The sequence below is a fragment of the Sceloporus undulatus genome, chromosome 6 (assembly GCF_019175285.1).
Source record: "Sceloporus undulatus isolate JIND9_A2432 ecotype Alabama chromosome 6, SceUnd_v1.1, whole genome shotgun sequence".
NCBI lineage: Eukaryota > Metazoa > Chordata > Lepidosauria > Squamata > Phrynosomatidae > Sceloporus > Sceloporus undulatus.
In genome coordinates, this window is record NC_056527.1 from 2530031 (window position 1) to 2557788 (window position 27758).

Genomic DNA, 27758 nt, shown 5'->3' on the forward strand with positions numbered 1-27758 from the left:
CAGGCTCATGTCATCTTTCACATGACAATCCTTCATACTGATAGTGAGCTTGACCTGGAAGTCTTCCATCTCTTTCTATCATGAGGCTTCCTACTCATCTGAGGCTTGTGTGCATTGGGGGGGGGGGACTGAATTAGTCTTCCCTTGCACTCAGATGACATGCTTTTGGGGTTGACCTGTTGCAAGCTAGCCCGACCTCTTGGCAGTGGGGATGCTTTTGATTTCATTTGTTTGGCTTTGGCAAAGTCATTCCATCACTCTGTGAAAAGGCTGTCCCATCATGGGATTGCTGGGACCTCAGGTGATGGCCCTGAATGTGTGAATGCGCCATTAGACAAGTCCATGGCCAGTGTCATAGAATCATTGAATCACAGAGTTGGAAGGGGCCACAGAGCCGCTTAATCCAACCTCCTGCTATAGCAGAAACCACAGCTTAAGCATTCCTGAAAAAATGCCCATCTAACTTCGGTTTAAAGTCCTCTAAAGAATGAGAGACCTTCCAGGTGGTGTATTCAGCTGTCAAACAGTTCTTCCTAATGTTTAGGTAGAATATCTTTTCTTGTAATTTGAATCCCATTGGTTCTTCTTTTGATCTATGGAACAGAAAACAACGTTGCTCTATCATCTACTTGACATTCCTTCAGATATCTAGAAAGCAGAGCAAGCATGTTTTCTGCTGCGCTAGAGACTAAAACAAAATCCACTGAATTCAGAGAAAATTATGAGAAAAGAGGTTCATCTTCATGGCACTTCAGGTTGGCTCACCTGTCCAGAAGTTAATCTAGAAAAAGTGAAAGGGCATCTTTACATATGAAGTGGCCATTAGATTGGACCACAGCTTTGGAAAGCCCTCGAAGGTGCAGATTGTAAGTCTAGGGGATAAATTATGTCAAAGAGTAAATATTCCTGATGACAGTGGATAGGAAGATCATGGCTCTAGCTTATCTGGGTGAGTTTTGTCAGCCTTTGGGGCTGGGGCAGATCCGTGGGAAGTAGCATGCAAGCTGGGCCATGTGTCTCCCCCTGCAATTGCTTTTCTCTCTTTCCAGGCAGTTCATGGACTCTTTGCAACTAGACCCTGAGACTGTCGACAACTTGGATATGTACAACCACATTCCGCCTGTCTTGATGGAGAAATGTGCTGCACTGAGCGTGCGCCCTGAAACTGTGAAAAACCTTGTTCAGTCCATGCAGGGTAAGAGCCCAGGTGCTAACACAGGAGTACTAGAATGTGTCTTCTAGTCAATGAAATTGCCCCCCAGGGCCCAAGCAGGAAGATGTTTTGCCCCCAAATCCATGATTTAAACTAGTGCAAAATAACAGTATTTTTACCTAACAAGCATCAGAAGCCCTCCACATGCTTTAAAAAAAAAAAAAAACCCTGAAAACTTACCATCAAATAAGCTGAAAATGAAACCAGAAGTAATGTGATGTCACTTCCTGTCACAATGGGTGTGTTTGTGTAGACTTCTCCTGACCTTAAGAGTTTGGAATGAGACAACAAGCAAGGAAGAATGAAGATGATGACTTTATTAGAGCATAGTATTCATTCATTATAGATGATGACTTTATTAGAACATGGTATTCATTCCTTCTCCTCCGAACAACCTGGAAAAAAAACTGGACCATCTCCTGAACAGGATGATACCATTGAGCCCATGTGGAACATATCTTCCCTTTCCATTGGACTAGACATAAACTACAAAATTAGAAGTTAGAATTATAATTTAATTATTTATAATTATAATTTAAGATCTTATAGCATGACTATTTGTTAAGTGTTGTTTTTCATGATTTATAAAACGGTTTTTGTGTGTGCGTACACACACACACACACACACACACACAGGTTGAGCATGCTTAATTCAAAATCAGAAATGCTCTAGAATCATAAATGTTTTTATGGGTAACTGAGATAGTGATCCCTTTGATTTTTGATGGTTCAGTGTGCACAGACTTTATTTCATGCACAAAATTATTGAAAAATATTGTATAAAATTATCTTCAGGCTATGTGTATAAGGTTATATGAAACATAAATGAATGCTTAGACTTGGGTTCCATCTCCAAGATTGTTGCTGCCTTCAGATCGTTTCTGACTTATGGCAACAATAAGAAGAACCTATCATGGAGTTTTCTTGACAAGTTTGTTCAGAGGGATTTTGCCATTGCCATCCTCTGTGGTTGAGAGAGTGTGACTTGCCCAGGGTTATTCAGTTGGCTTAAATGGCCGAGCCAGGATTTGAATTCTGGTCTCCAGAGTCATAGTGAAACCACTACACCATGCTGGTTCTCAATACCTCATTATCTATATGCAAATATTCCAAAATCCGAAATCTGAAACACTTCTGGCCCCAAGCCAGATATTACAGATAAGGGATATTCAACCTGTATATGCATATGTAGGCACATAACCATATATAACTATGTAATACAGTACTTGAAATTATTTAAAGTGCAAAATTTTTTGCTCCTGGCTGTAGTTGCCCACCCTGGCCTGAAGCAAGGGTAGGAATCATATTACTCTGCAGATGCTGTTGGACTTCAACTCCCATCTGCCCTAGACTGCATAGCCAATGCTGGGAGCTGTGCTCCTAACATAGTTTGGAGAGCCACATGATTCCCACACATGACCTACAGGAAGAATGCTTGACCTACCGCTGCTTGGGAGGCCTGCCCTCTCTTACCTTGCCCTGCCTCTATCTTGACCCCTTTCTCCTCTTCCCCCAGTCCTTTCGGGAGTTTTTACAGACGTGGAAGCGTCTCTGCGGGAGATCAAGGACCTTCTTGACGAAGATGAAGTCCAGGAGCAGAAGCTGCGTGAGACGCTGGGCAAACCTCCCCTGCAGCAGGAGTCCCCACCCACCCCATCTTCTGGACTGGCTGAGGTGGCAAAGGAGTGGGCCAAGTACATGGAAGTGCACGAGAAGGCCAGCTTCACCAACACTGAACTGCACAAGGCGATGAACCTCCACATCAGCAACTTGCGGCTGCTCAGTGGGCCTTTGGAGCAAGTGAGGGCAGCATTACCCACTCCAAGCCTGACTGAAGGTGAGGGACAAGCCACAGGAGGGCCTCTCCTTCCCTATACAAATGCCCTTCTGCCCTAGTAGCAACCCCACAACCACATTTTCAAGCTATATTCTAGCTTAAGCTAGGGTGGGGTTCATGTGTAGGAGGAAAAAAAGAAGCAGAAAGTGGAGATCATCCAGTGGAAGCCATAGAAGAGAATCTCAAGATGCTCCAGAGATGGTTGTTTAATTAATAGAAAAGTGCTTTCTTCTGCTAATAAAACAACTGTCCTTTGAGCATCTAGAGACCTGTGTATTATTTCTTACATAAGTTGTGGTGTTGAATGTACCTCTTTTTTCTTTCCCCGCTGGCAAGTTTCTACCCCTTATGTATAATGGTAAAAATACAGGCATGCTTCACTTAACAAAGCCTCTGACAAAGAAGCTTTTTTTTTTTAAACAAAGTCTTTTTATGCCTCCTCTGGACTCTTTTTCTCTTTGTTCTCTGTCTAGCTGGAGGATTTTTTAAACAAGTGTCAGCATTGGGAGGGTAGTGAAAAAGAGCTGAAGAAATACATAATTTCAGTGTCAAGTTGCAGCAGCCTGCCTTCAGTAAACAATGCAGCAAAATTTGGGCTGGAATGAATAAGATTCTGCTGTAGCCGATCCTCCTGTAGCTGTGTGCAAAGGGATCTTTTAAGATCTTTGAAAGTAACTGAAAGAAAAGCTGGTAGCATGAGCTTTTATACAAAAGTTCAAGCTACCAGCTTCTTTCTTTCAGTTAGTATCAAAGGTCCTAAAACTTTGTAGTTTTGTTTGTCTGCCTAAAACAGGCAAGGTAAACAAGATTTCTTACTAAACAAGAGAGCAGAGAGTAGAGCAGAAAGCAGATTCTCCTGCCTCACCAGCTACTCCTAGCATGTTAAAGAAGTATAGATCTATAAGTTTGGTCACCTATGTAGAAATCATAAGAAAAGTGGAGGGTGGTGGAAGCAAAAAAAAAAGTCTCTGGATGTATTTTGGAAGATGACTTCATATGGTTTCTGGAATTTTTTAAAAATGTTTTTGTTTACTTTTGCAAGGCTTATTTAACCTGGTTGTTTCCTTTCACTAGTACAACATATTCTTAGTTTTGGATTTTAAAAGTCTGTTGAAGTGCTCTTTTTTTTGTGGGATAGGAACCTATCCCTATTTCTTTCATGTAATTTCTCTGTTATCAAATTTTCTGTTAAAGAAGTAGTGCTGAGGAATACATCTATTTTGTTAACCAAGCTATACCTGTACCTGTATTTCATGAAGCTTCATAACCGTAGGGGTGGTTTTCTTCAAGAGTACAAGCCGTTAGCCCTCCTTCCTCTCTGTGGGTGGCAGTTGTAGGAAGAAGTATGGAGCTTTGTTGTTGTGTGCCTTCACATTGTTTTACAACTTATGGTGACCCCAAGGCAAGCCTATCATGGGGGTTTTCTTGGCAAGATTTGTTCAGAGAGGGTTTGCCATTGCATTCTTCTGAGGTTGAGAGAGTATGACTTGCCCAGTGGGTTTCCAAGGATTAATGGGGATTATGGCATATATGTTATAAACATGGAGATTGTAGAGTTATGCATTCCCTGGCACAGAATTTGAGTTGTGTGAGTGAGCACAGAATTTTTGGCAATGGTAGAACTGAATTTTTCACCTAATTTGTTGGCCAAAAGTCCCTTGGATTCTTTGATGGTGTGTTGTGCTCAGCAGTATAGATTCCAAACTCACACTTAACTTACTAAACTTGTGTCACATGTGTACTTTTGGAGACCCTTTGGCTTTTCTTACTAGATTGTTCACCAACTCAATTCCAGTCCAAGATTTCTCCCCATCGTCAGTTTTGTTTTGTATGTTCAGTGCTGGAAAAAGTTAAAATGAAGAATAGGTTTGAAAAGAGAGTTTCCTCTGTGAAGTTGAAGGTTTTCATGGCCGGCATCCATGGTTTCCAGCCACAGATGCTGGCGAAAGGTCAGGAAGAAAATCTTCTAGAACATGGCCACATAGCCCGAAAAACCCACAAAAATCCACAGTTTCTTATGTTGCCAGCTAGAGTCTGACTGGTTACATCTTGCTCTCCAGAGGACAAACAGGTGATGCAGAACTTGAAACGGATCCTGTCTAAGGTGCAGGAGATGAAGGACCAGCGGATCTCCTTGGAACAGCAGTTACGGGAGATGATCCAGAAGGACGACATCACCACCTCCTTAGTGACAACGGACCGGTCAGAGATGAAGGTGAGCCTCTGGGAGAAAACAAGCGGCCTGCCATTCCTTTAAAGCAGAGCCAGCAATCCTGTGACCTGCCAGGTATTGTCAGATTGCAACTCCCAGCAACCCTAGCCAGCACAGGCAGTGGTGAGGAAAGCTGGGAGTTTGTGTCTAGTGTTTAGAGGGCAGCATGAGTACAACTCCTGCTTTAATAGAAGGAAATATGGGGAATATCCTAAAGGCACCAAGTTCCATCTGACTGTGAGAGCTAAGCAAGGTCAGCCCTAATTAGTACTTGGATTGGAGAGTGCCAAGAAGTACGGTAGGCTCTATTTCAGAGGAGGAAATTGGCAAAACCATCTCTGAGTACTCTTTGCCTAAGAATATCCTATGAAATCCATGGGGGCGACATAAGTCAACAAGCAAATTGAAGGCACATAAACAGAGGTGTGGTAATGGATGCTTGGATGGCCAGTCTCTGTCCCATCTTCCCCTCCCTCCATGCAGTTGATGGATATCCATGGGGAAGAGAAATCTTAGTTCAGTGGATGAGCCCTTTGCTTAGCATGTATGCTTGGTTCCATCCATGGCATCTCCAAGTAGGACTGGGGAAGACCCTTGCCTCAAATCAGGCAGGTAAGGAACCTTAGACAGCTTGCAGCAGCCTGGTCTGCTGTATCTCCAGTTAGGAGTCTGCCCAAATTTTTAAGATCCCCAGGAGAGGGTTTTCTCTCTATAGAAGGCCACTTCTACCTCACCGATCTGCGTGTCACTGACTACCCCCCTCCCCAACTTTTCCTTTTTTCTCCAGTTCCCAGACATCCCTTCTCCCTCCTCATCTTCTCCCACTCTGCTCTCTCATACTTTGGCCTTGACATTTGTTCCCTCTTGCTCCAGAAACTCTTTGAAGAGCAGCTGAAGAAGTATGACCAAATCAAGGTCTATCTGGATCAGAACCTGGCTGCCCAGGAGAATGTCCTCAAAGCCCTGACAGATGCCAACGTCAAGTATGCTGCAGTGCGCAAGATCTTGGCTGAAGTGGAGCACAAGTGAGTGGGGGGATCTGTGGGAACTCAATGTTAGAGGTTGGACTGGGCAGGTGCCATTCTGGCCAACTGGAAGTAGAGAGATTTCATCACTTTCCCCTGCCTTTTAAGTACAAACTCAGGCTGTGATTGAGAGACAGCCCAAAACAGCTCAGAAAGGCCTAATTTGACCTAATTTTGATGGGAAATATTGGGAGGGGGGGGTTCAGGGTGTTTCCTGCTGTTGCTCAGTGGTTCTCAACTGTTGGTTTTCCATATGCTTGGGACTTCAGTTCCAAATCTCCCTTCTGGTATGGGCTTCTGGGGAGTGATGTTCAAATCATCTGGAGACCAAAGCCTGAGCACCATTGCTCAAGCTGGCCCTGTTTCCCCAGGATTTCTCCCATAAGTACAAAAGTACTGTGCTGGATCTGATCCAAGGCATATCAGTTCCAGTGTCCTGCCTCAGAGGCCCACAAGATACTGCAAGAGGAAGCCAGCAAGTAGGGCCTGAGCAGTATCTTCTTGTTTGCTAGTGAACAAACTGACTTGAGAGATGTTGTTGATGCCTCCCTTTCTCTGTGTATGTGCCTTCAGGTTGCCTGTCAGACTTATGATGACACCATGAAAACTTAGGGTTGTCTTAGCCAAGGGATACTGAGAGGTGGTTTTGCCAGTTCCTTCCTCTAAAATATATCCTATAGCACCTGGGATTCCTTGGCTGTCTACCCTCCACATAATAACCAGAGCTGACCCTGCTTAGCTTCCAAGATCAGATGGGATTTAGTGCCTTTAGAGTATTTGAAAGAAATAAGCACAAGCAGTAGTAGCCATTGATAGTATTTTATCATCCATGAATTTGTTTCATGCCCTGTTCACGTCATCTAAGAGAGTGGCCGTCACTTCTTCTGTCACCTTCCCTTGGCCTAGAAAACCCAGGGGCCTCCCCTCCAGAAACAGGCCTTGGCTGGTTTTAGACAGTTTCCTTTGGTGATTGTAGAAATGGGAAATGCCAAGCATGGTGCAGTACAAAAGATCCTCCATCAGAGGACATTCTTTTCTGGGTGTAACCCTCTTTTACAAAACCCTCAGAAAAGCCACTTCACCTGAACACCTGCTCTTCTCCCCCAACTCTCTAGATGGAACACAACCTTGCAAACATTGGTGGCATCCTATGAAGCTTATGAAGACCTAATGAAGAAGTCCCAGGAGGGAAAGGATTTCTATGCCGACTTGGAGAGTAAAGTGGCTAAACTCCTGGAGAAGACCCGGGCTGCCTGCAAAGCAGCCGAAATAACCAGGCAGCAGGTCTTGGCAAAGTAGGTAACGTCTCTATGGCTATAGAGTGAAAGTGGTGCAGTGGGGGTCAGAAGGAGAATGTATGTATGTGGATTTATGTTCTGCTTTTCCTCAAAGTGGTTTACAACACAATGATAGTAGCAGTTCTCAGAAGAGGTGGTGTGAACAGGCATCTAAAGAACACTTGCTCATTTTCTCACCCATGACAAGGAAGCGTGTCTGAACATCCTGAGATACCCAGGTGAAATAACAACAACAATAACAATTTCATTTACATTTACATTTCCACCTCCATCACTGGAAAACAATTTATTTTCCTGAAATGAACTTTCCACCCAGTTCCATAATGCAAAAAATAATGAAAAAATGCCACTCAGAGGGGAAAGTCTAAATATTCTTTGCCTTTTTGTGCAGATAAAAATGAGCAACAATTAATAGGCTTAGTAAACTGTAAGAAATAAAACAACTCAGAAGAAAGAGTTAATTTCAGCAGTTGCAGCAGCACAGTAATTCTGAAAGAGAGGTGGTGTAGGGTAGTGTCTGGTTGTGGTATGGATGGAGAGGTTCCCAGCTCATGCCTCACTTCTGCTGGAAATTCCTATGTGGCCTCAGACAATCTTTTTGTGTCTCAGCACCAGCCTTCACCCAGTTACCTGTTATGAAGATTACAAGAAGATAGAGGTTAGAATCTTGTTGGTGGCTTACATGCATGTACATCTCTTTTTGGCCAAGGCATAAGGGGCTATTCTGTTGCCTCTTCCGCTCCATCCAAAAGCTCCCCTTCCATAGTTGTCATTCCCTGGAAGTGGCTGCTGCTGCTGCTCCTAATGGCAGGGAGGAAGAAGGGAGGTAAGTCAGAGGATGAGGATGCAGGTAGTCTGTGTTGGAGGAGAAGGAAGGGAGGGTGTGCTCTCAGATGAAGTACACTGTCCTATCCTTTCTTCTCAGAACAAAGACCAGCCAGTTCTTTTCTCCTCTGAATTGCCTTTTCCTTCCCTCCCCTCCCCAGCTCTAAGCAGCAGGCACAGTCGGCCCTTCCAGAGCTTAACAGCAAACAGGACAGAGGAGAGGACATGCATCTATATCAAGCATAGTGTTCCGCTATGCCTCCTTGATGTAGAATCTCATCCAATGGATGCAGCTGGTTCAGGCTCATGCCATTGAAGAAGAAATGAGAGTTCACTGTCCTTCCTCACAAAACCAAGACCAGCCACTTCTTCCATATTGGATTTGTTCATTACCCCACTGCTGAGGAGCTGCTGCTGCCTCTGCTTCTCCTGGGGCCTGAAAACTGTGGAGGAGGAGGTTTGGGATGGGGTGCAGAGGGCAAGAGAATAGTTCTCTGTTCCCTGTTCAAAGTGAGATGTCTGCACATGTAAGCCATTAACACGTTTCTGCACAATGTGTGTGTAATGCTACTAGCACCTGAATGGTGGTGACCAGAGATACCCACCTCTTGGGAGTCTAAAAATCAAAGGCTGAAGAAAAGGATGAGAATGGTTTTCCAGGCTGCCTGAAAAGCACCAGTGGAGTGCATATCTCAGGTCTCTTTCCAAAGGCAGGAAAACCTGGATTCAGCTTAAAACTTGAGAGACACCCTAAACAACTCCTTGTCTTCTAAGGAGTTGGGGAGCAGGGTCTGTGAGAAAAGAGTTCCTAGGCAGCGTTGAGGGGTGTCAGAAGTCAAGTTCAGTAGGTTGCATTTTGCCCTAAAACATACTGCTGAGTTGTTGGAGCTGCTTCCTGAAAGACAGTCAAAGTGCTCCCTGTCTATGTTGGACCAAGGAAGAACCAGGTCCAAGTTTCCATTCAGCTTGGCTTCACTTCCCATGAGCTTGCTAGTGGATCGTGGCCCAGTCACTCACTCATCCACTCACAGCCTCTCTAAGTCTGGTCTTCTTTGAGGAGATTCAAGCAAGGCTGGGCACTTGTGCCCTTCTGATGCTCTTGAACTTTTTCTTCCCCTCAGTGCCAGCTAGCTTAACTAGGGGCTGAGGAATGATGGGACATGCAGCTCAACAACAGTTGGCTGTTCCCTGAGCAGGTAGCAGTTTAGTTTTTCCAGCACATGATTGAAAAGCACAGCTTTCTTGATAAGTTCATAGCAGAGGACCCATCCTCCACGGCTGGTACTTGTGGTGCTAACCTGGCTTCTCTTTGTGTGCTCTTGTTTTGCCAGAGAAATGAAGCTGCGGCCTCCACCCAGACCAACCACTCCAAAGCCAGCACTTCAAAAGAAGCCTTCTGAGCTGGAGGGAACTGAAATGCCTGCCCTGGCTTCTCTCTCCCTAGCCGACTTGCCAGAAGAACTGAGGAGCCTGCCACCTGAGGTGCTGGCAGCCCATCTGGCACAGCTGCCCTGCGATGCCCTGGCAGCCCTTGGCCTGGACCCAGCTTTTGCTCGCACCAGCCTGCGAGGTCCGGGCCCTGAGGCCTTTGGGGCTGTGGGTGGAGTGGTGGCCACCCCTTTGCAGCCAGCCAGAGCAAGCCAACCCGGGGCTCCCTTCAGCCCAGGCCATTTCGTGAATGCTGGGCCCATGCCTGGGCACTACCAGCCCACCAGAGTCCCTGCCAGCTCTGGACAGGGGCACTTCCCAGGGGTCCCACTACCCACTCCCCTGACTTCCCACCAGATGCCACCTTCCATACCTCGGACAGGCCTTCCTCCACTGAGCTCTGCTCCTTCCTCAGTGCCCAGCCCCCAGGTCTACCCAACCGGGCCCCTTGCTCAGGGACCCCCTTTGGCACCTGTGCAACCAGCATATCCCAGGCCCCCACTCCCTTCACAGCAAACATCCCCTCAACACATCCCCATGTCTATCTCTGCCCCAGGTGGGGGTTACAGCATGGGACAGCCAGTCCCCAGCAATGCAGTAGGGCCTGCTGGCCACCCTACACCTCTTACGGTTAGGCCCACGGTTCTGGCTTCCCACCATTTCAGCACCCACAACTTCCCCTCACACACCCAGGTTGTGCGGCCAGCCACCACCACTGTGGACAGCATCCAGGGCCCCATCTCTAGCTGCACCGCCCCCAGGGGGGTAACCGGTCCAGTTCCTCAGTGGACTGGGCCCCCTCCTCCTCAGGGAGGTTTTGTGGGTCCCCAAGGGCCATCCATCCAGTTTCCTTACACCCAGGCCACTGGCCCACCCTTCATGCCACCAGTTCTGGCTCCTTATTCCACCGCTCAGCCCCAGCCCGGCTTCCCTCCTCACAGGCATCTCCAGCCCACCCTAGACAGGCAGATTCGGCCACGGGCTGTTGGGGGGCAAGTGCCCCCTCCGCAGTATCCGCCCCAATTCCTGCCTCAAGCCCAGGCCCCTCAGCAGACACTCTTCCAGGGCCCCTACCCACCCCAGGTCTCAGGCCAGCAGGCTGTGCTGAGCCAGGTCCCTGTTCATCCTGCCAGCCAGGGGCAGCTACCCAGCCAGATGGCACAACCTCAACACTACCAGCTGCCAGCCCCTGATAAGATGCCTCCCCGGGTTGTTCCTCCCCACTCAGGGGCACTAGGCTTCCCTACCCAAGTCCCCAGGGGGTCTAACATCACAGTGGGCATGATGGGGCCTGGCCAGCCCTTGCCCCTCTGCCCATCACATGCTGCCATACAACCCTTGCCTCCTGGCTCAGCTTCTCAAGGACCCTTTGGTTCTGTTCCCCCAGTTACCACCCAAATCCCTCCTGGGGCCCCAGTGGGGCTGGTGGGGCCTCAGCCGCCCCCTCCATCAAACCAGTCAGTTCCTCGCCATGTCCCACCTGCCCCTAGCCCGGCTTTGGCTCAGATGCCTGGTGGGGTGGTAGTTCAAGGGGCAGCCTTGCCCTCCCCTGCACCCTCCCCACAACCCCCTATGGCCCTCCAGGCTCCCTCTGTGCCCTGCTCAGGCCCGCTCCCCCAGCTTCCGCCCTCCTCCTTGGGGCCCGGGGCTGCCTCCCTCCTGCAGGGACCCTCCGAGGTCCAGTTCCACCGTCAGAGCTCCTCCACCGACGACCTCTTGTCCTCCAGCCCCGAAAGCCAGCACGGGGGAGCTAAGACAGCGGTGGGCCAGCCCCTCCTGCAGCCCACCAAGGCCGACGCCAAAGACGGCCTGAAGCCCAAGGCGGTCCAGCTGATCGAGAATGACCCCTATGAGAAGCCCGAGCGCCTCCGGAGGCTCCTCTCAGAGCTGGAGCGCTTCCAGGAAGTGGTGGCCTGCCTGGGGAGGCCCAGCCCCTCGGGGACCGGCAGCGAGCTGGACAGCCTTTGGAAGGCGCTGCAGGATGCCCAAGAGAAAGATGCCCGGCAGCTCTCCATCGCCATCGCCCGCTGCTATTCAATGAAGAACCGCCACCAGGACATCATGCCCTACGACAAAAACCGCATCGTCCTGCAGTCAGGCAAGGACGATTATATCAACGCCAGCAAGATTGAGGACCTCTCCTCCTACTGTCCTACCATCATTGCCACCCAGGCCCCGCTGGTGGGCACTGCCTCAGACTTCTGGCTCATGATCTACGAGCAGAAGGTGTCGGTGGTGGTCATGCTGGTGTCTGAGCAGGAAATCGAGAAGGTAAGGGGGGACAGGAGGGGCCGCACCAGAGAAACTGCCATTGTCCAGAGAGAGCCATTCTACTCTTAGTTGCAAATGGGGGGAGAACGTTGTGTTTGCTTAGGGTAACTCTACTCATGTGGTGTAACGGTGGTTGCGCTACCTCACCTTTCTGCTTATACCCATTGTGTGCCATCTGTGTGCCTGCTTCTTCTGATGTGCAAAGGGGAATAATGCCCAGGGACTGTCTTTGCAAAACATTATATGATGGCTGAGAATGCAGAGCTGTGTCTTTGTTACTGTTATTGTCACTGTTATTGTTTTTACTTACATCCTACTTTTTCTCAGTCTGGGACTCAAGGCAAAGGTTAAAACAGATACTGTTGCTACCCTACGCAAATCTATCCCAGGGTTTTCTTGGGCTGAGAGTGTATGACTCATCCAAGATCATCCAGTGGGTATCCATGGCTGATTGAGGAATCAAACTCCAGTCATCAGCATCCGAGTCCTGTGCTCAAACCACTATGCCACACTGGCTTTTAAAATAGATACAGCTTTAAAATTCCTATCATACAAAGATTAAAAATATAATAAAACTAATAGCTGAATTTCAAACAGTTGAAAGAATTCCACCACCCCAACCCTGAGACTGAGATGTGGATTTATCCTCTGTGGCTTAGCAGGAGGACTGATCTCAACATGCCAAAGGCCACTTGGGCCCACTCCTCCTCCTCCTCCTCTCTTCCCTCCGAGTGGTGTATTTTTCTTGGTGCTGTCCACCTCTGAAGGCCTTGTTGCTTGCAGCTGCCTTGGTTCACTGTGTAGTCCTGTGTGAATGGACCACTAAGGAGCTGCCTTGGCTCAATGTGTCAACCCTCTCTTAACCACAGATCTTCTCCTTTCTCCCTCTTCTTTGTTCTGCAGCAAAAGGTGGTCCGCTACTTCCCCACAGAACGGGGCCAGCCCATGGTCCACGGTCCCATCACCCTGGTCCTGACCAGCCTGAAGATCACCCCGACCCACACGGAGCGGATGATCAGCCTGCAGTTCCGTGATCAGAGCCTGAAGCGGACCATTATCCACCTGCAGTTCTCCTCCTGGCCAGAGCTGTATGTGCATTTGGTTGCCCCCTACAGCTGGGGGGTGAGGGGCGGGGGCTGGCAGGACCTCTGGGGCTGAATGATGGCAGGCCAAAGCCCTATGCCTTGGTGGGCAATTATCTGGGGTCAGGCAGAAGGGGGGGGGGCAATCCTTCCATCCTGGAAGAAAAGACTTTTGAAAAATGGTTTTGTTCCTAAAGGGCTTGGAGCCAATTTCACATGTTTTAAGCCCAGGAGAGGACTATTTTCCTAGAGGAAATGACATAGAAATCAACATACTTACCTAGCTTACAAATTTGGCATTGAGAATATGTAGCTTTGGGAAGAGAAGATTGTGTTGGAAGAAACCACAAGGGCCATCCAGTTCAACCCCCTTCTGCCATGCAGGAAGACACACCTTTAAACTGGAGGGATGTCATGCACAAAATGGGAGCAAACTTCCTTTCTGCTGCTCCAAAGACTAAGACATGAACCAGTGCATTCAGATGACAAAAAAAGAGATTCTACTTAAACATTGAGAACTTTTTTTTACTTTAAGAGCTTTTTGACAGTGGAACCCTCAAAATGTGATGCACTCAGGTTAAATGGGCATCTTTCAGGAATGATTTAGGATGAAGCTGAACTGCAGAAATAATGCAGTTTGACATTGCTTTAACTGCCATGGCTCCATGCTATGGAATTCTAGGATTTTCAGTTTTGTGAGATATTTAGCCTTTCCTATCAGAGAGCTTTAATGCCAAACTACAAATCCCAGGATTCTGTAGCATTGAGCCATTGTAGTTAAAGTCATGTCAGACTGCATTATTTCTATAGTGCAGATGCAAGCTTAGTTGTGTGTTACTGCAGAGCAAGGAGTATTCACTTAGTGACCCTTGGGGTCCCTTCCAGTTCCAAGATTCTGTAGTTCTAAGATGTCCTGGGTTTGGAAAAGACTGATGCCGGCTGGACGCTGCCTCTTGGAATTAAATCTGTGCAAGTGTGAATGCTGACCTTTTCCTTCCCTCCCTCTTGGCAGTGGTCTCCCTGACAGCAAAGGGGACCTGCTCCGTTTCATCCAGGAGGTCCACAGCCACTACCTCCATCAGCGCCCTCTGCACATGCCCATCGTTGTCCACTGCAGGTAAGGCCTGCTGTGAAAACAACTGTGTCGGGAAAAGGTTGAGAAGGATTGCAGGGCTGGAAATGGGGGGACTCTGCCTCAGAGAAGTTTAAATGTGTTTCCTTCCCTCACCACCTGTGCTGGCCAGGGCTGCCTGCCCCCAAAATCTGGCAGTTGGAGATAGCCTGCCTCTGACCGTGGAGGCTCTGTTCTCTGTGATCAAGGCCAGAAAATCCCACTGAATGTAACTAGTCATTGATTCACTTACAGCCTTTCCCCTAAACTGGAAGGCAGTTTTACAAAACCTAAAACAATTGTGGATAAAAACAAACACAAAGATGACAGTAAAAACACATAAAATCATACAGTTAAAATGCAGTTAAAGCTTTCTACAGAATTAAAACCATTTCAAAAAAGTCAATTGAAAAAGTCAAGAAATAAAATCAGAAAACAGCTCCCCATTAAACACTCTGGCAGTCTGCTCACCAAACACATTCAGGTTAGGCATGTTCTCTTTTGCCCACAGAAGGAGAGAGGCACGCTGGCCTCCTTACTGAGGGAGGTCCAAAGCCTGGGAGCAGCCCCCAAGAAGGCCCAGTCCCTATGTTCCCAACAGATGCACCTAATAATTTAATATTTTAAAATGTACAACACTAAAATAAAAATAGAAATAGTTTTTCAAATAATCTAAAAGCATATTGTGTACATGTCTTCAAGTCATTTTTGACTTCTGGCAACTCAACTGAGGCTGAGAAAGTGTGCCTTGCCCAAGGTCACCCTGTGGGTTTCCATGGCCCAGCTGGGAACCAAACCCTGATCTCCAGACTCATTGTTCAGAACTCAAACCACTATGCCACATGGCTTAGACGACTGCAGATTTGAAGGTAAAACAATACGAAACCATGTATATATACACATGGGGTGAAGTCGATAGGCCCTGAAGGCTTTCAGAAACAAATCAAGTTTTAACTTGGCATCAGTGCAACTTCTAAAGGGAAGGCAGGCCACAGCAGAGAAGGCCCTGTTCCCCTCTCTTCACGCAGTGTATCAATCCCACTGGAAGGGGATCACAGAAGGGGCTTCTCCAGCAGACCTCAGCCTTCAGGCAGGCATATCTGGGACTAGCTCCACTGTCAGAGATCCTCATTTGGAGGGTCATACCATTCCCACCCCAAGTGAGGCCAGTGGGTTTGTAGAACGACTCTGGGAGGAGGACAGGAAGGATTCCCAGACTCCCGCTAACCTGGTTCTCTTCCTCCACCAGCTCCGGCGTGGGCCGCTCGGGGGCCTTCTGCCTCCTGTACGCAGCCATGCAGGAGGTAGAAGCTGGCAACAGCATCCCAGACTTGGCTCAGCTTGTGAAGAGGATCCGCCAGCAGAGGAAGCACATGCTTCAGGAGAAGGTAGGCTGAGGGGGAGAAGAGAGGGGTTTCAGCAATGGCTTCAGGAGATTTGGGCGGGGGGTTCAGATGTTCCATGGATGACTGGGGCCCTCTTGACTGCCTGTGTTTAGGGGGAAATAAATGAATAAATATCATAGAATCATAGAATCTTAAGAGTTGGAAGAGACCACAAGGGCCATCCAATCCAACCCCACTCTGCCATGTGGGAAATCTCAATCAAAGCATCCCCAACAGATGGCCATCCAGCCTCTGTGTAAAGACCTCCAGGGAAGGAGACTCCACTACACTCAGAGGAAGAAATGTGTTCCACTGTCGAACAGCCCTTACTCTCAGGAAGTTCCTCCTAATGTTGAGGTGGAATCTCTTTTCTTGGAACTTGCATCCATTGTTCCAAGTCCTGTTCTCTGGAGCAGCAGAAAACAAGCTTGCTCCATCCTCGATATGACATCCCTTCCAATATTTAAACAGGGCTATCATATCACCTCTTAACCATCTCTTCTCCAGGCTAATCATCCCCAGCTCCTTAAGTCTCTCCTCATAGGGCTTCATGGTTTCCAGACCTCCTTTGGACGACCTCCACTTATTTGATTTGATTTATAGCTCACTTTTCTCCCAAAATGGGACGCAGAATGGTTTACAGTCCAGTGGGAGCTCCACATTGGTTGGGATCAGGGACACAAGGACCCCTGTGAAAGAGCAGGGGGAGGGGAATCACCAAAAAGAACTTTATTTTTTAATTTTTTAAATTAAATTGAACATTTATGACAAACAATAAACACTTAAAACACTTTTAAAAACTTTTTTTTAAACCAGAGAGAATCCTTCAAGGAATCTCTAGGCCCTCCAGCACAACTTTCTGGTCATCATCTGGCAGAATGTGACCATAGAATAGCACTAGAGTGCCCACAGATGTCTAGAGAAGTGTTTTCTCTAGGAATCTCTTAAGTCCTCTAGTGTGACTCTATGGGTAACTTCTTGCAGAGTTGCGCTGGAGGACCTAGTATGTTCCTTGAGAGAACATATTATTCCGATTGGTGAATAATCAAATCTGCAAAAGTAAGAATCACAAATGTGGAGGGCCAGCCAAATAAACCAGAACAAAATAACTTTTAAAATGGCTGTCTTCTCTTAATAAGGCTCTGGCTAAAGGTGCTTTGCTGTCTCTTTCTCTTCCAGCTTCACCTCAAGTTCTGCTATGAGTCAGTCCTGAAGCATGCCAAGCAGGTCCTCCAGAGACACGGGGTCCTCTCAGTCTCCGCTGGGAAGCCCTCCAGCAGCACCCTCACCTCCACCCAAAAGGTGAGCCTCCCCCATTGAAGGTTTCACTTGCTTTAGCCACTAGTCCAGGAGATGGATAGTGGGCTTTGGGGAGAGTGGTGAATGAGGGAGTTGAAAGAGCAGGCTGCCTTTGCCCATGTGCAGAATGTCTTCCCTGTAACGCCCTGTCATGGCAACCTTCTCATCTTGGGGGCAGGGATAGGGAGGAGGCAGAACAGTCCCAAAGCTTTAAGCTCAGCCTATTTATGCAAATAGAAGAGAGACTGAAGGTGGTGGCAGAACCCACAAGGCTATGGTGTTCACTCTCAGCCTGGGGCCCTTGATCTCTTACGTCTTCAGGGCTGGGAGCTTTGGCTGCTATGGAGGGCCGCAGTGCTGCCTCCTTTTGGTGGATCAGAGGTGACATTCCATCTCTTTTGGTTGATTTTTAAACTTAGAAGCAAAGCTGTTTTAGGGCAGGGGATGAAACTACAGTGGTACCCCGGGATACGAAAGCACCGCCTTACGAAATTTCCGGGATACGAAAAAATCCCATAGGAAAAAACTGTTCCGTGTTCCGTTTTTTTTTTTCGGCTTACGAAAAAATTTTTTGGTGCTTTTCGGCGCTTTTTCGCACGAAACGCGGCTTTCCAGCGCTAGCGCCTATGGCTTTTTCGGGTTACGAAAAAAAATCGGGTTACGAACGCCGCGGCGGAACGAATTAATTTCGTAACCCGAGGCACCACTGTATTTGGAAGGGCCTACTCCAAGCCATTTGAGATCCCAAGGGCTACACAGGAGCCCTCTTCCTTGAGGGCCACATAATGCCCATTCCTGCCCTGGGCTCTTAGAAGCTGAGAATGGGGCCCTGGGTCCAGCCCAACACACAGAGTCTGCTGAGATGTTCTTGCTGTTCCTTTCCAGCTGTACGTCCACCAAGACCCCCAGGATCTGGTCCTGGGGGGAGATATGCCCATCAGCTCCATCCAGGCCACCATTGCCAAGCTCAGCATCAGACCGCCCTCGGGAGGGGCAGAACCTCCAACCAACGGGCAGCAGCTGCTGGAGCCCCCACCTTTGACGGCCACAGCTAGCGTCAGTGTTGTCCCTGCGCCACCAGCTCCCCCGCCTCAGCTTGCTGTGCCTGATCACCAGGTCCCTGGTGCTACAGAGCCACCTCCGCCCCTCTCTCCCCCCGCTGAGGCTGTGGGGGGCCCTTCCCCAGCAGAGAACAGCAACCATGTGGAAGAGGAGAAGGAAGGGGAAGGGGACGAGAAGGACCAGCAGCTGGCACTCCCGGGCCCAGAGCCCCCCACCTCCACTGCTTTGGCCATGGCTCCGTCCTCCTCCTCGCTGGAGCTCCTGGCCTCCCTGACCCCTGAGGCCTTCACCCTGGACAACTCCCTCAAGGGCAGGCACCGGATGAATAAGCAGAGCTTCCTCCAGCCCCAGAACGGGGAGGGCCTGCGAGGGGCCCGGCCCAGCGACGACCCCCTCAGCATGCTTGACCCACTCTGGACCCTCAACAAGACCTGAGCACCGAGACAGAGGAAGGGGAAGGACACTGCTGCCATTGGGGCTCAGCTGCTCCTATGTCTCCAGGAGCCAAGATGGCAGGAAGGGGCCGACCCTGGTTTGTAAACTGCAGCATGCTGCTTTCCCTACTCTAGGAAGAGCATCACTAGGAACTTCTTGCTGCTTGTGAAGGTGGGTCTCTTTCACCCCCTGCAGCTCTGCTGCCCAAGGACAGGGTTTCCCCAAAGACTGTGAGAATGGAGGATTTCCAAGTGAGCTCTTTCATGTTACTTTCTCTTCTGCCTCCTCCATTCCTTCAGCTGGGTGCTGGACAGTCCTCCTGCTGTGGTTGGAGTGTAGGTCCCAGTATCCCTTCCCATTGGCCCCATTGGCAGTGGCAGTCCAAAACATAATTCCTATCAGGAGATCTGCGTGATCCAGATCTGGCCCACATGGAGGACATGGAAGGAAGGGCACAGGGGATGTTGGCTGTCCCCCATAGCTGGGGAAATCTGTGCTGGTTGGTTTTATCAGGCAGTTTGCTCCAGGGATACCCTGTTTGGGCTCAACATTGAGTCCCCCCCACTCACCCAGGGGCCCAAGTAAGTCACCTGCACATGGAGGTGTTGCTTCCCTGCCTTGAGGGCACCGCCAGCCCTCTCCTTAAACCACCCTGGACACCTCCCAGCCTTGAGAGGTTGGTATGCAGCTCCACCATTCTGCCTCCACTCTCCTTTGGTGCCCATCGGCCAGTGGGTCTCCTGCTAAACTTTAGGAATGTGTTTGCCCACTGCCTTGCACTCTTCACAGAGGTTTCCTGGAGCCCTGGACCAGCTCTTCCTCCTCTGTCCTTTTCTCTTATTGCCTTCTGAGGGGACACAGCTGGAGCCGAGGCCTGGCAGAAGCAGCCTTTGTGTTAGAAGCCACTCTTCCAGAACTTGGGCAGGGATCAGCTGCTCTCCTTCAGCATCCTCCAAGTGCTTCGCCTCTTTAAGATGCCCCACTGGGGACGGAGCGTGATGCTTTTGTGGTAGGTGGGATTGCATGCCCTCCTGTGTTTTAAGCGGCTAAGTCCTTGGCTCCCACCAAAGCTTCTGCCCATTTGCCAGCTGGGCCTCAGCAGGGTTCTGAGCTCCTCCGGCTGCTTAGTGGCTGCCACTTTGCTTGTGTGGGGTCTAGTTTGGGATTAGCTGAAGCGGCAACCTTTCTCGCACAGAGATGGGCACAGCTCCATTCTTGTGAGTGTTCGTCTCTGAACCCTTTTATGACCCCACAGCAGCTACACTTGACTCACAAGTGGACTTTAACTCATAGGTCCCCTTGCTAAGTGAAAGGAGGAATGGCTAGCAGTTGAAGGCAGGACATATATCGGGAGGGAGGGAAGTCTAGGCAGAGGGGAAGTGCAGCAGCGGACATCAGGGGAGTTAGGGGAAGGGCAGCCCTATGGGTCATTCACTTGTAATGCGAGGGTGTGGATTCTAGACCAGCCTTCCTCCAGAGGTTGGGACTACAACTCCCATCACCGCCTGGCCCTGTGCCTGCCCTCTCTGGGGACTAATCCAACACATCTGGGGGGTACTAACTGGAGGAAGGCTGTACTTGATCATTCCTTGGGCGAATGGAAACTGTTGGAAATTTCTTCTCTCCATTGTCATCTGCTTTTGTTGGCAGAAAAGCCAACATTTCTTGCTTAATGAAAGAGGCTGCCTTGGCGAAGATTGGGGAGGCAGGGATGGGTTCCTTTGCTTTTCTTTTGTACAAATGTAACATTGTCTTCACGGACTGACTGACTCTGTAATTTAGAACCGATCTTTTTCAGCTCTTTGCTACTAAACTAAATAAAGGGGATGGATCACGTTTGGCTTTTGTTGTTTAAAGATGAGGAGGGCTGAAGTTCACTTTGTGAAATGTGGTCTGCAAGGAGCCTGGTCTCTTGGAGAGCACAGGATGCAGAGCAAGTAGGAAACTTTTTAATTCTGCTCCATTTTGCAAGTGTTAGTGGTCCAAATGTAATCATTAGTCCCAACTAGTTGAAGCCATTGGCTCAGTGGGACCAGGGACGTAGCCAAGGGGGGGGGGTCTGGACCCCCCCCTTCCATTAGATACAATGAATGGTGCACGCTGCTGCGCCACCACTCCCAAGCCCCATTATAATGGTGGCACTTAGTCTGGAAACCCCCCCCTCCCCAAAATCCTGGCTACATCCCTGATAGGACCCTGGGAAGTCAATATTTCTACTCTACTTGATACAAACAACAAGAAATGCTGTCAGTTTGCAAACTACAGCTAAATTATTTCAGTACATACTGTATCAGTAAGAGTTCTGAGCATGCGAAAAATGTTTTTAAGTCAGCTATTGTCGTATTGGGCCTCTGGCCGGAGGTTTTACAAGAGCAGCCGGGGGAACATGTAAGTCTTAAAAGAAGAATGGGATCCTGTTGGGACTGGGCCTATGAGTCTAGAAGGAAAGTCCTTCACAACATTCCAGCCAGAATGCTGCACTGTGCCAGCAAAAAGCATACTCAGAACAAATGATGCAGCTCACCACAAACTGGTTTCTTTCGGTACACCTGGCATCGCTGTTGGTAACACTCATACAGACCAAAAACGAATCTGCCCCTGGCGTAGCTGGCTGTGGGCTTTCTTCTTAGAAGAGACCTCAAGGAGCATCCAGTTCAACATCATTCTGCTATGCAGGGACTCTCAATTGAAGCCTGGGACAGATGGCCACCCAGCTTCAGTTTAAAAACCTCCAAAGGCGGAAACTCTGCCACTCTCCACAGAGGCAGCAGCATCTTTTGCTGTGTAACAGCTCTTTCTGTCAGGAAGTTCCTCCTAATGTTGAGGTGGAATCTCTTTTCCTGGAGTGTGCATCTGTTGTTCCAGGTCCTGTTCTCTGGAGCAGCAGAAAAAAAGCTTGCTCTCTCAAGGACATCCATTCAAATACTTAAACAGGGCTATCATATCACCTCTTAACTGTCTCTTCTCCAGGCTAAACATCCCCAGCTCCCTCAGTCGCTCTCCTCTGGACACAGTCAGGGGTAGGCAACCTTTTTGAGCCGGGGGCCAGGTTGCTGTCCCTCAGACAACTGGGGGGCCAAAGCCAAAAAATAAAATTTTAAATTATTTAAAAATAAATAAATATATATATAAATAAACCAGGACAAATGTAGGACAAAATTTTCAAATGGAAGACACTTTTTTTAAAAAAAAAAATGGAGGACACGCGAAAAAATTTGATTTTTTTTTAAAAAATGTTAATATAAATACATGTTTCTGAGGCTTCTATAGACAATTGCCCCCCAAAGGCCCCGGCGGCAATTGGTGGCAGGACCGGGCTGGGGCCGGTCCCAAGGCCTCACCGGGCCGCATCTGACCCATGGGCCGCAGGTTGCCTACCCCTGGCCCACATCCTTATTTAATTGTGGAGCCCACAACTGGACTCTGTACCATTTTTGGGTTTCTTTGAACCAGAGCAAGTTGACATGTTCTCCCCCATCCTCACCCCCAAAAGACACCCAAGAGCCGTTAAGTTAGTTCTGTTTAATGTGTCTGTACCTGTACACATTATTAAACACAATCTGGTATAAAAGCAGCTTCCGCTGTACAGTCCAAAAGGGCACAGCAGAGCTAAGGCCACCTGAGGCATGGTGTGGACACCGACGACAAGCCAAAGGGGATCAGCAGGAGCCGGGAGGGGAAGGGGCTCCCAGGCCCAGGTGAGCCTCCACTGGCCAGCATCCAACAGTAGTTCCCCCCCCCCAAAAAAAAACCAGGCAGCTGCTCCCCAGCTGGGGAAATGGGGCAGACAAAATACAGCAGGCTACATCCCAAAGCATCAGTGCTCCCTACAGTAAAAGATCCTAAATTAAAACAAAACACAAACTAAATAGTCAATTAACTGCTTATTTTAGATATAAAAAATAAAGCCTCTCCATTCTCTGAAGATGCCACAGATGCTGACAAAACATCAGGAATAAACTCTTCTAGAACATGGCCACAGAGCCTGAAAAACCCAGAAAAAACTATGGATGCTGTCCATGAACGTCTTCGACTTCACAAAGCCTCTCCACTTGTCCATCTGTTCTTTCCTGGTTCTTCCTTTCCTTTCTTCCCCCCGAATGCCCTACAGCCAGGGAGCTCTAAGAAAGAAGCAACATCATCCACCGCAAGCACTCCATAGCCATGCAAGCGTCTCTACAGTATGACAGTGTATAGTTTTCTGTTTGCTGAAGGTGTGCAAAACAAAAATGTGTTGGGCAGACTCTGGCTCATCAACTGTCAGAACCAGTGAAGATCAAGTATAATATTAGACATATCCAGTTATTTAATATTCACTTCATGTATTCAGCTCATATATAATCATTGTTGTATGTTTAATATATATATTGATCTAGGTAGTTCTGTGTGTTGAGACATTGCATAGTGTTGGGGGCTGGGAAAGTAAGGTGGAATATGAAGGGTGAGGTTTGGCTTGTGGATGGGGCCCTGCTCAGGAGTTTGGAATGTGGGATAGAAGGTAACGGTTCTTCAACTGTAAGGGGGCTGGTTGCCGTGGTGATGGAGTCCTGGGTGGGGTTTTAAAGGGGGGATCTGTCCCTGTGCCTTCAGATTCTGCAAAGACGTGCTTGCGGGTACGTCTGCTGTGCATCTTACAATAAACTTTCTTGTTTTACAATAAGTTGGTTGTGGATCATTAGCCTGAGGTTCCCAAATCTCACATCAACAGAACTGGAAGGTAGAGCCAATGGCTCTGAACGAAGGGGCCATGCTGCACTTCCATGTTCCATACGGCCAAGGCAACCATTTTGGACCTCCAGCATGCTTGCTCTTCCTCTCTGGTAGCAGCAGAAGCTGACGGGTCAGAGCAAGTGACAAGCAAGTACTGAAAGGCAACTGCAGCCATCTGTGGGGCCCAAGAAAGGCACCAGGCCGAAGGGATTCAACACACTTTGCCCAGGGCTTTTGTTCTGTGGGAGGAAGGAAACAATGACTTGCGGAGCCCTGGATGAACCAACATTAGGTGAGGTTTTCAGAATGCCCTGCTGACCTGTCCCTCAGCCGACAGCTTCTCTCCCTCTCTCTCTCCAAGCTTATATGCCAGAATAAATAACTATGTACAGGACATAAATAAATACGGCAGGTAGCCAGATATGCCCACCTTGGAAGGCAGGCAAGAAGGAGGCAGCAGGAAAGCATCTGGAGGAGGGTGTGTGTGACCGGTGTAGCTCACTCCTCTTTCTCACCCCAGCCATGTTCCAAGGGCACGGGGCATCCCACCCACAAGCCCAAGGTTTATCGCTTAGCACTGTGTGGGGCTGCGGCTGCTGTGACCAGTGGGGAGAGGAGGGCAGAGCAGGAAGCAGGGCTGGTGATAGAGAAGAAGAAAGTGTTGAACATGGCAGCAACTGAGCCAGCAAAAACAGCCCTTCCTCTCCCAGAGGTGGGCAAGGCGCTCTTGTGGGTGTCTACCAACAGCGCTTCCATTTAGGGGGCAAGTGTGGACTCACTCCCCTTTCCTCTTGCCCACACTTTTTGTGCCCTGGAGAAAAGGTGGCCCTTCTGACCAGCATGGACAGCAGCCTCCAGACAGAAGGAGGGTCTTGCTCCCAGCACTTTCTCCCTCCCACCACGACAAGCTGGACCTCCCCCTTAACCATAATCCTTTGTCTGTGCCCCTAATCTTTCTGTGACCCTAATGGCTGAAAGACGGGGAGAGCTGCTGGGAAGGAGCCTGTGTGGCCCTGCCAGGCCAGGCTGCCTGCATCCCTGTATGGCCCACTTAGGGGGGGAAAGCAACTCAGCAAGGGGAAGGGGGAGTCCTTGGCCCACTTGCCGCTGTTCTAGCCACCAGTCCTGCTTTAGTCCCGCTTCTCGAGCACAGAGGGCACGTAGACCAGGCTGAGTTCGCTGCCGAAATTGCAGACGATGGCTGCATTCTCCAAGACCAGGATCTGCCGGGCCGGCTGGGCTTCGTTGCTCTTGCCCAGGTAAACTGTTTGCAGCAGGTCCCCGTAGCCAATGTCCCAGAAGGAAACGCAGCCCTGGCCGCCCGTCACCAGCAGGTTGTCAGAGATCACCCCCAGGCTGGCCCCGCAGCCCATGTCCTAAGAAAGGGGAGAGCAAAAGAGAAGGCCTCGGTGAGGGAGGACAGAAGAGAGGGGGGTTGAGCTCCATCGCCTGGTGGCTCAGATTCACGGCACAGGCACACACCACTGATCATCTGTATTGTTTCCTGAGATGTGCAAACTCCCCAAATGCTGGATTGTTAACACTCAGTAACCACACTCTCCTTATCCACTGTCAAATTAAGCATGACTGAAGATTGTCTGAAGTTGTTATTGTGTGCCTTCAAGTAGTTTCCAACTTATGGTGACCTTATCATGGGGTTTTCTTGGCAAGATCTGTTCGGAGGTTTGCCCTTGCCATCCTCTGAGACAGGGAGTGCGACCTACACAAGGTCACCCAGTGAGATTGCATGGCTGAGCCAGGATTCAAACCCTAGTCTCCAGAGTTGTAGTCTAATGCTGAAACCACTACATCATGCTGGCCTGAAGATTACATCTGCCTAAAAGGAGAGAGGTGCTAGCAAGTCCTTCCTCCTTGTCAGAAGGCTAAAAAGTAAATCCTATAAAACAGAGGGCTGCTCCTGAAAAGAGCTCCATCAGCCCCTGCAGTCAGCCCAATGTCTGACTAGTCTCTCCCATGCCAAGTTCCTCAGCCTTTGAGGCACAAAGAGGTCCAAGTAGGAGAAGAGGAATGGACAAATATTCCTGATCCAGGCCTTACAGAACCTTAGACAGATGCCTGGAAATTTGCCTCAACCGGGCCAAAAGTGGCATGGTAAATTTTCCAAGCAGCACCAACCTTATACTGATGTCATCGAAGTTACTAAGCAATTTTCAAGGGCAACTCCAGATAAAACTGGGGTGATTACTAGCCTGGGAAACCAATTTGTCCAGCCCAAAAGCCCCACCGCCCTGTTTGGCTCCTGCCAGAAGGACCCAGAGTTTTCCCCAATCCTACAGTGGGGCACCTGCTGAATGGAATAGTGCTTGATGCCAGAACTCCGGTCCCAGATGCTGATGACATCGTCCAAGCCGCTGCTGATCACGCAGGAGGTAGTGCAGGTCAGGGAGGTGACGTCACCACGGTGGGCATACATATGGCTCACCCGGCTCCCCGTCAGCACGTCCCACAGGCAGATGGCACCGTCCTGGCCCCCGCTTGCTAGCACCATGGTCTGAAAGGCAAAAGGCACCATTCTTAGATCACCCCACACTCTCCTCACACTAATACCACCACTGAGGGCAGATGACGGAGCTGGGAAATAAGGCTGCAAGCTATTACTCCCCGTAATGCCAACAGAGTACCATATATACTCAACTATAACTCGGGGGCAGGTTTTGGGGCCAAAATTATGGATTTTGATATGACCCATGGAGAAGCCAATGGTAAGACTTAGGGGCATGCAACAAAGAATCTAAATGATGAAGCCAAGGAAAACAATGCCAAAGAATCTGCAAAATTCTGGTAGGCATAACTGCTTGGGCTTACCCTTAAGGATGAGAGAGTAGAAGAGGGGCCAGTGCTTCCAGGACAGATTATGCTCCTGCCTTTCACCAGGGAATGTTTTTTTTTTTTTGTAAGAATTAAAGTACAGTGTTCACATTGACCCATGGATGAGTTGATCCAGGTTTTTGGGGTCAATTTTTTGACTAAAATTTCTAGACGTATACGTGACTACAGTTAAAGATGTTAAAGATGGATGAAGATGATCCAAGGGAGACATGATTAAGGCACAAGGAAGAGATGGTGGCACACACACCCCAGCTCCAAGTGTTTTCTCTCTCTTCCAAGATGGGATTGCTGGAAATGGAAAGCCACCCTAGTGCAAGAAGATTGGTTTTGTGCCCTCAAGTTCTTTCTGAATCATGGAGACCCTAAACAGAACCTATCACAGGGTTTCTTAGCAAGATTTGTTCAAAAAAGATTTGCCACCACCTTCCTCTGAGGCTGAGAGAAAGTGGTTCACCTAAGGTGGCCAAGTGGGGATTTGAACTCTGCTCTCCCAGAGTCCTAATCCAACAGGGTTGTCCAAACAACTGGAGGATGAAATACACTGCATTTCAGGATGGCATTATTTCAGTATATAATGCGGATACCTTACTAAGACATAAAAGCAACTGGGGTTGACAGGGCTGAGCTAGCATCCATGTCAAAAGTCAGAATTTTCCTCAGACCCATTTAACCTTAGAAGCTGCATCAGCTGCACTGGTCCAAAACGTCACCCAAACTAAAATGGCCAGAGTGAAGAATCTCCCCTTCCCTGTACTGACTAAAATTAGTTCCAGGTTGTGTAAGTCCCTTCCTCTTCCGTATCCAGAAAGAGGCTTTAACTCTGAGCTGGCCTGTCAGAGCAAACAGCCGGCCAGTGCCTCCTACCTGGTCAATGTAGACGGCTGTGATGGCGCCCGAGTGGCCCTGCAGAGTGAAGAGGCAGCAGGAATCTTCCAGGCGATACACCTGGAGGGAGACAAGAGGCACATTCAAACATACAAATCAATGAAAAGGGGATGGGCAAGAACCTGGACATTCAGGACTGGCTCAGCACAACAGAAAAATAGATTTACTGATTGGTGCAGAAAATTGAATTTTCTGGCTGGAAAGCAAGTTTCCTGCACAGAAAACATGAAACAAAAATTCTACAGAGAAAACACTGCTCATTAAGCAAAACAAAACTCTCCTTGGCCTCTGAGGTTCCCCTGAGAAGCTTCTGCCTTGTACCTCAAGGGTAGGAATCCACATGCTGCTAGACTGCAAGTACCAGCAGCCCTAGTAAGCACAGCTAACAGTACAAAATGTTAGGAGTTGCAGTCAAGAAACATCTGGAAGGCACTGGTTGTTGTGTGAAAGCACCGAGTCACTCCGGCAAAGGCCTTCCAAGTTGTATGACTAGTTTCTGTGACCCAGACCCATAGGCAAGGCACTTTCCTTCCTCTGTGGGTCCTCTTGAACTACCCACACAGGGCAGTCTGCAGGCTGCTAGACTACAACTCTTACAATCCTTGACTAGCAGCTCGTTTTTAGAGTATTTTGTATAGTTTTTAATTGGTATGGGTAGTTTGTTTACACTGTTGGGGATATATGTTGTTATAATTGTATCATTTTATGTTGTAAACCGCTATGATCTATGTAGGAATAGCGGTATATAAATACATTTTTATTATTTTTATATTATTATTATTATTATTATTATTATTATTATTATTATTATTATTATTATTATTATTATT

At 48.6% G+C, this 27758-nt stretch overlaps 2 protein-coding genes across 3 annotated transcripts in view; one reads left to right on the top strand and one right to left on the bottom strand.

The window, feature by feature from the left end:
- The window catches only part of PTPN23 (protein tyrosine phosphatase non-receptor type 23), a 51978-nt gene extending 31659 nt beyond the window's left edge, over positions 1-20319 (top strand). The window contains exons 15-25 of the mRNA XM_042474757.1: positions 1050-1195; positions 2730-3050; positions 5111-5265; positions 6136-6287; positions 7403-7582; positions 9742-12109; positions 13013-13197; positions 14204-14308; positions 15552-15690; positions 16867-16989; positions 17872-20319. Coding sequence (XP_042330691.1) covers positions 1050-1195; positions 2730-3050; positions 5111-5265; positions 6136-6287; positions 7403-7582; positions 9742-12109; positions 13013-13197; positions 14204-14308; positions 15552-15690; positions 16867-16989; positions 17872-18483 — 4486 coding nt within the window. The 3' untranslated portion in view covers positions 18484-20319. The remainder of the gene's footprint in view (positions 1-1049; positions 1196-2729; positions 3051-5110; positions 5266-6135; positions 6288-7402; positions 7583-9741; positions 12110-13012; positions 13198-14203; positions 14309-15551; positions 15691-16866; positions 16990-17871) is intronic.
- Positions 20320-21990: 1671 nt separating this feature from the next.
- Positions 21991-27758, bottom strand: part of LOC121934352 (SREBF chaperone) — a 69827-nt gene continuing 64059 nt past the window's right edge. For both annotated transcript variants that reach the window (XM_042474760.1, XM_042474758.1), the window contains exons 21-23: positions 26908-26988; positions 25499-25705; positions 21991-24569 (exon numbers count right to left, since the gene is read on the bottom strand). In XM_042474760.1, the coding sequence (XP_042330694.1) occupies positions 24324-24569; positions 25499-25705; positions 26908-26988 (534 nt within the window). In that variant the 3' untranslated portion in view covers positions 21991-24323. The remainder of the gene's footprint in view (positions 24570-25498; positions 25706-26907; positions 26989-27758) is intronic.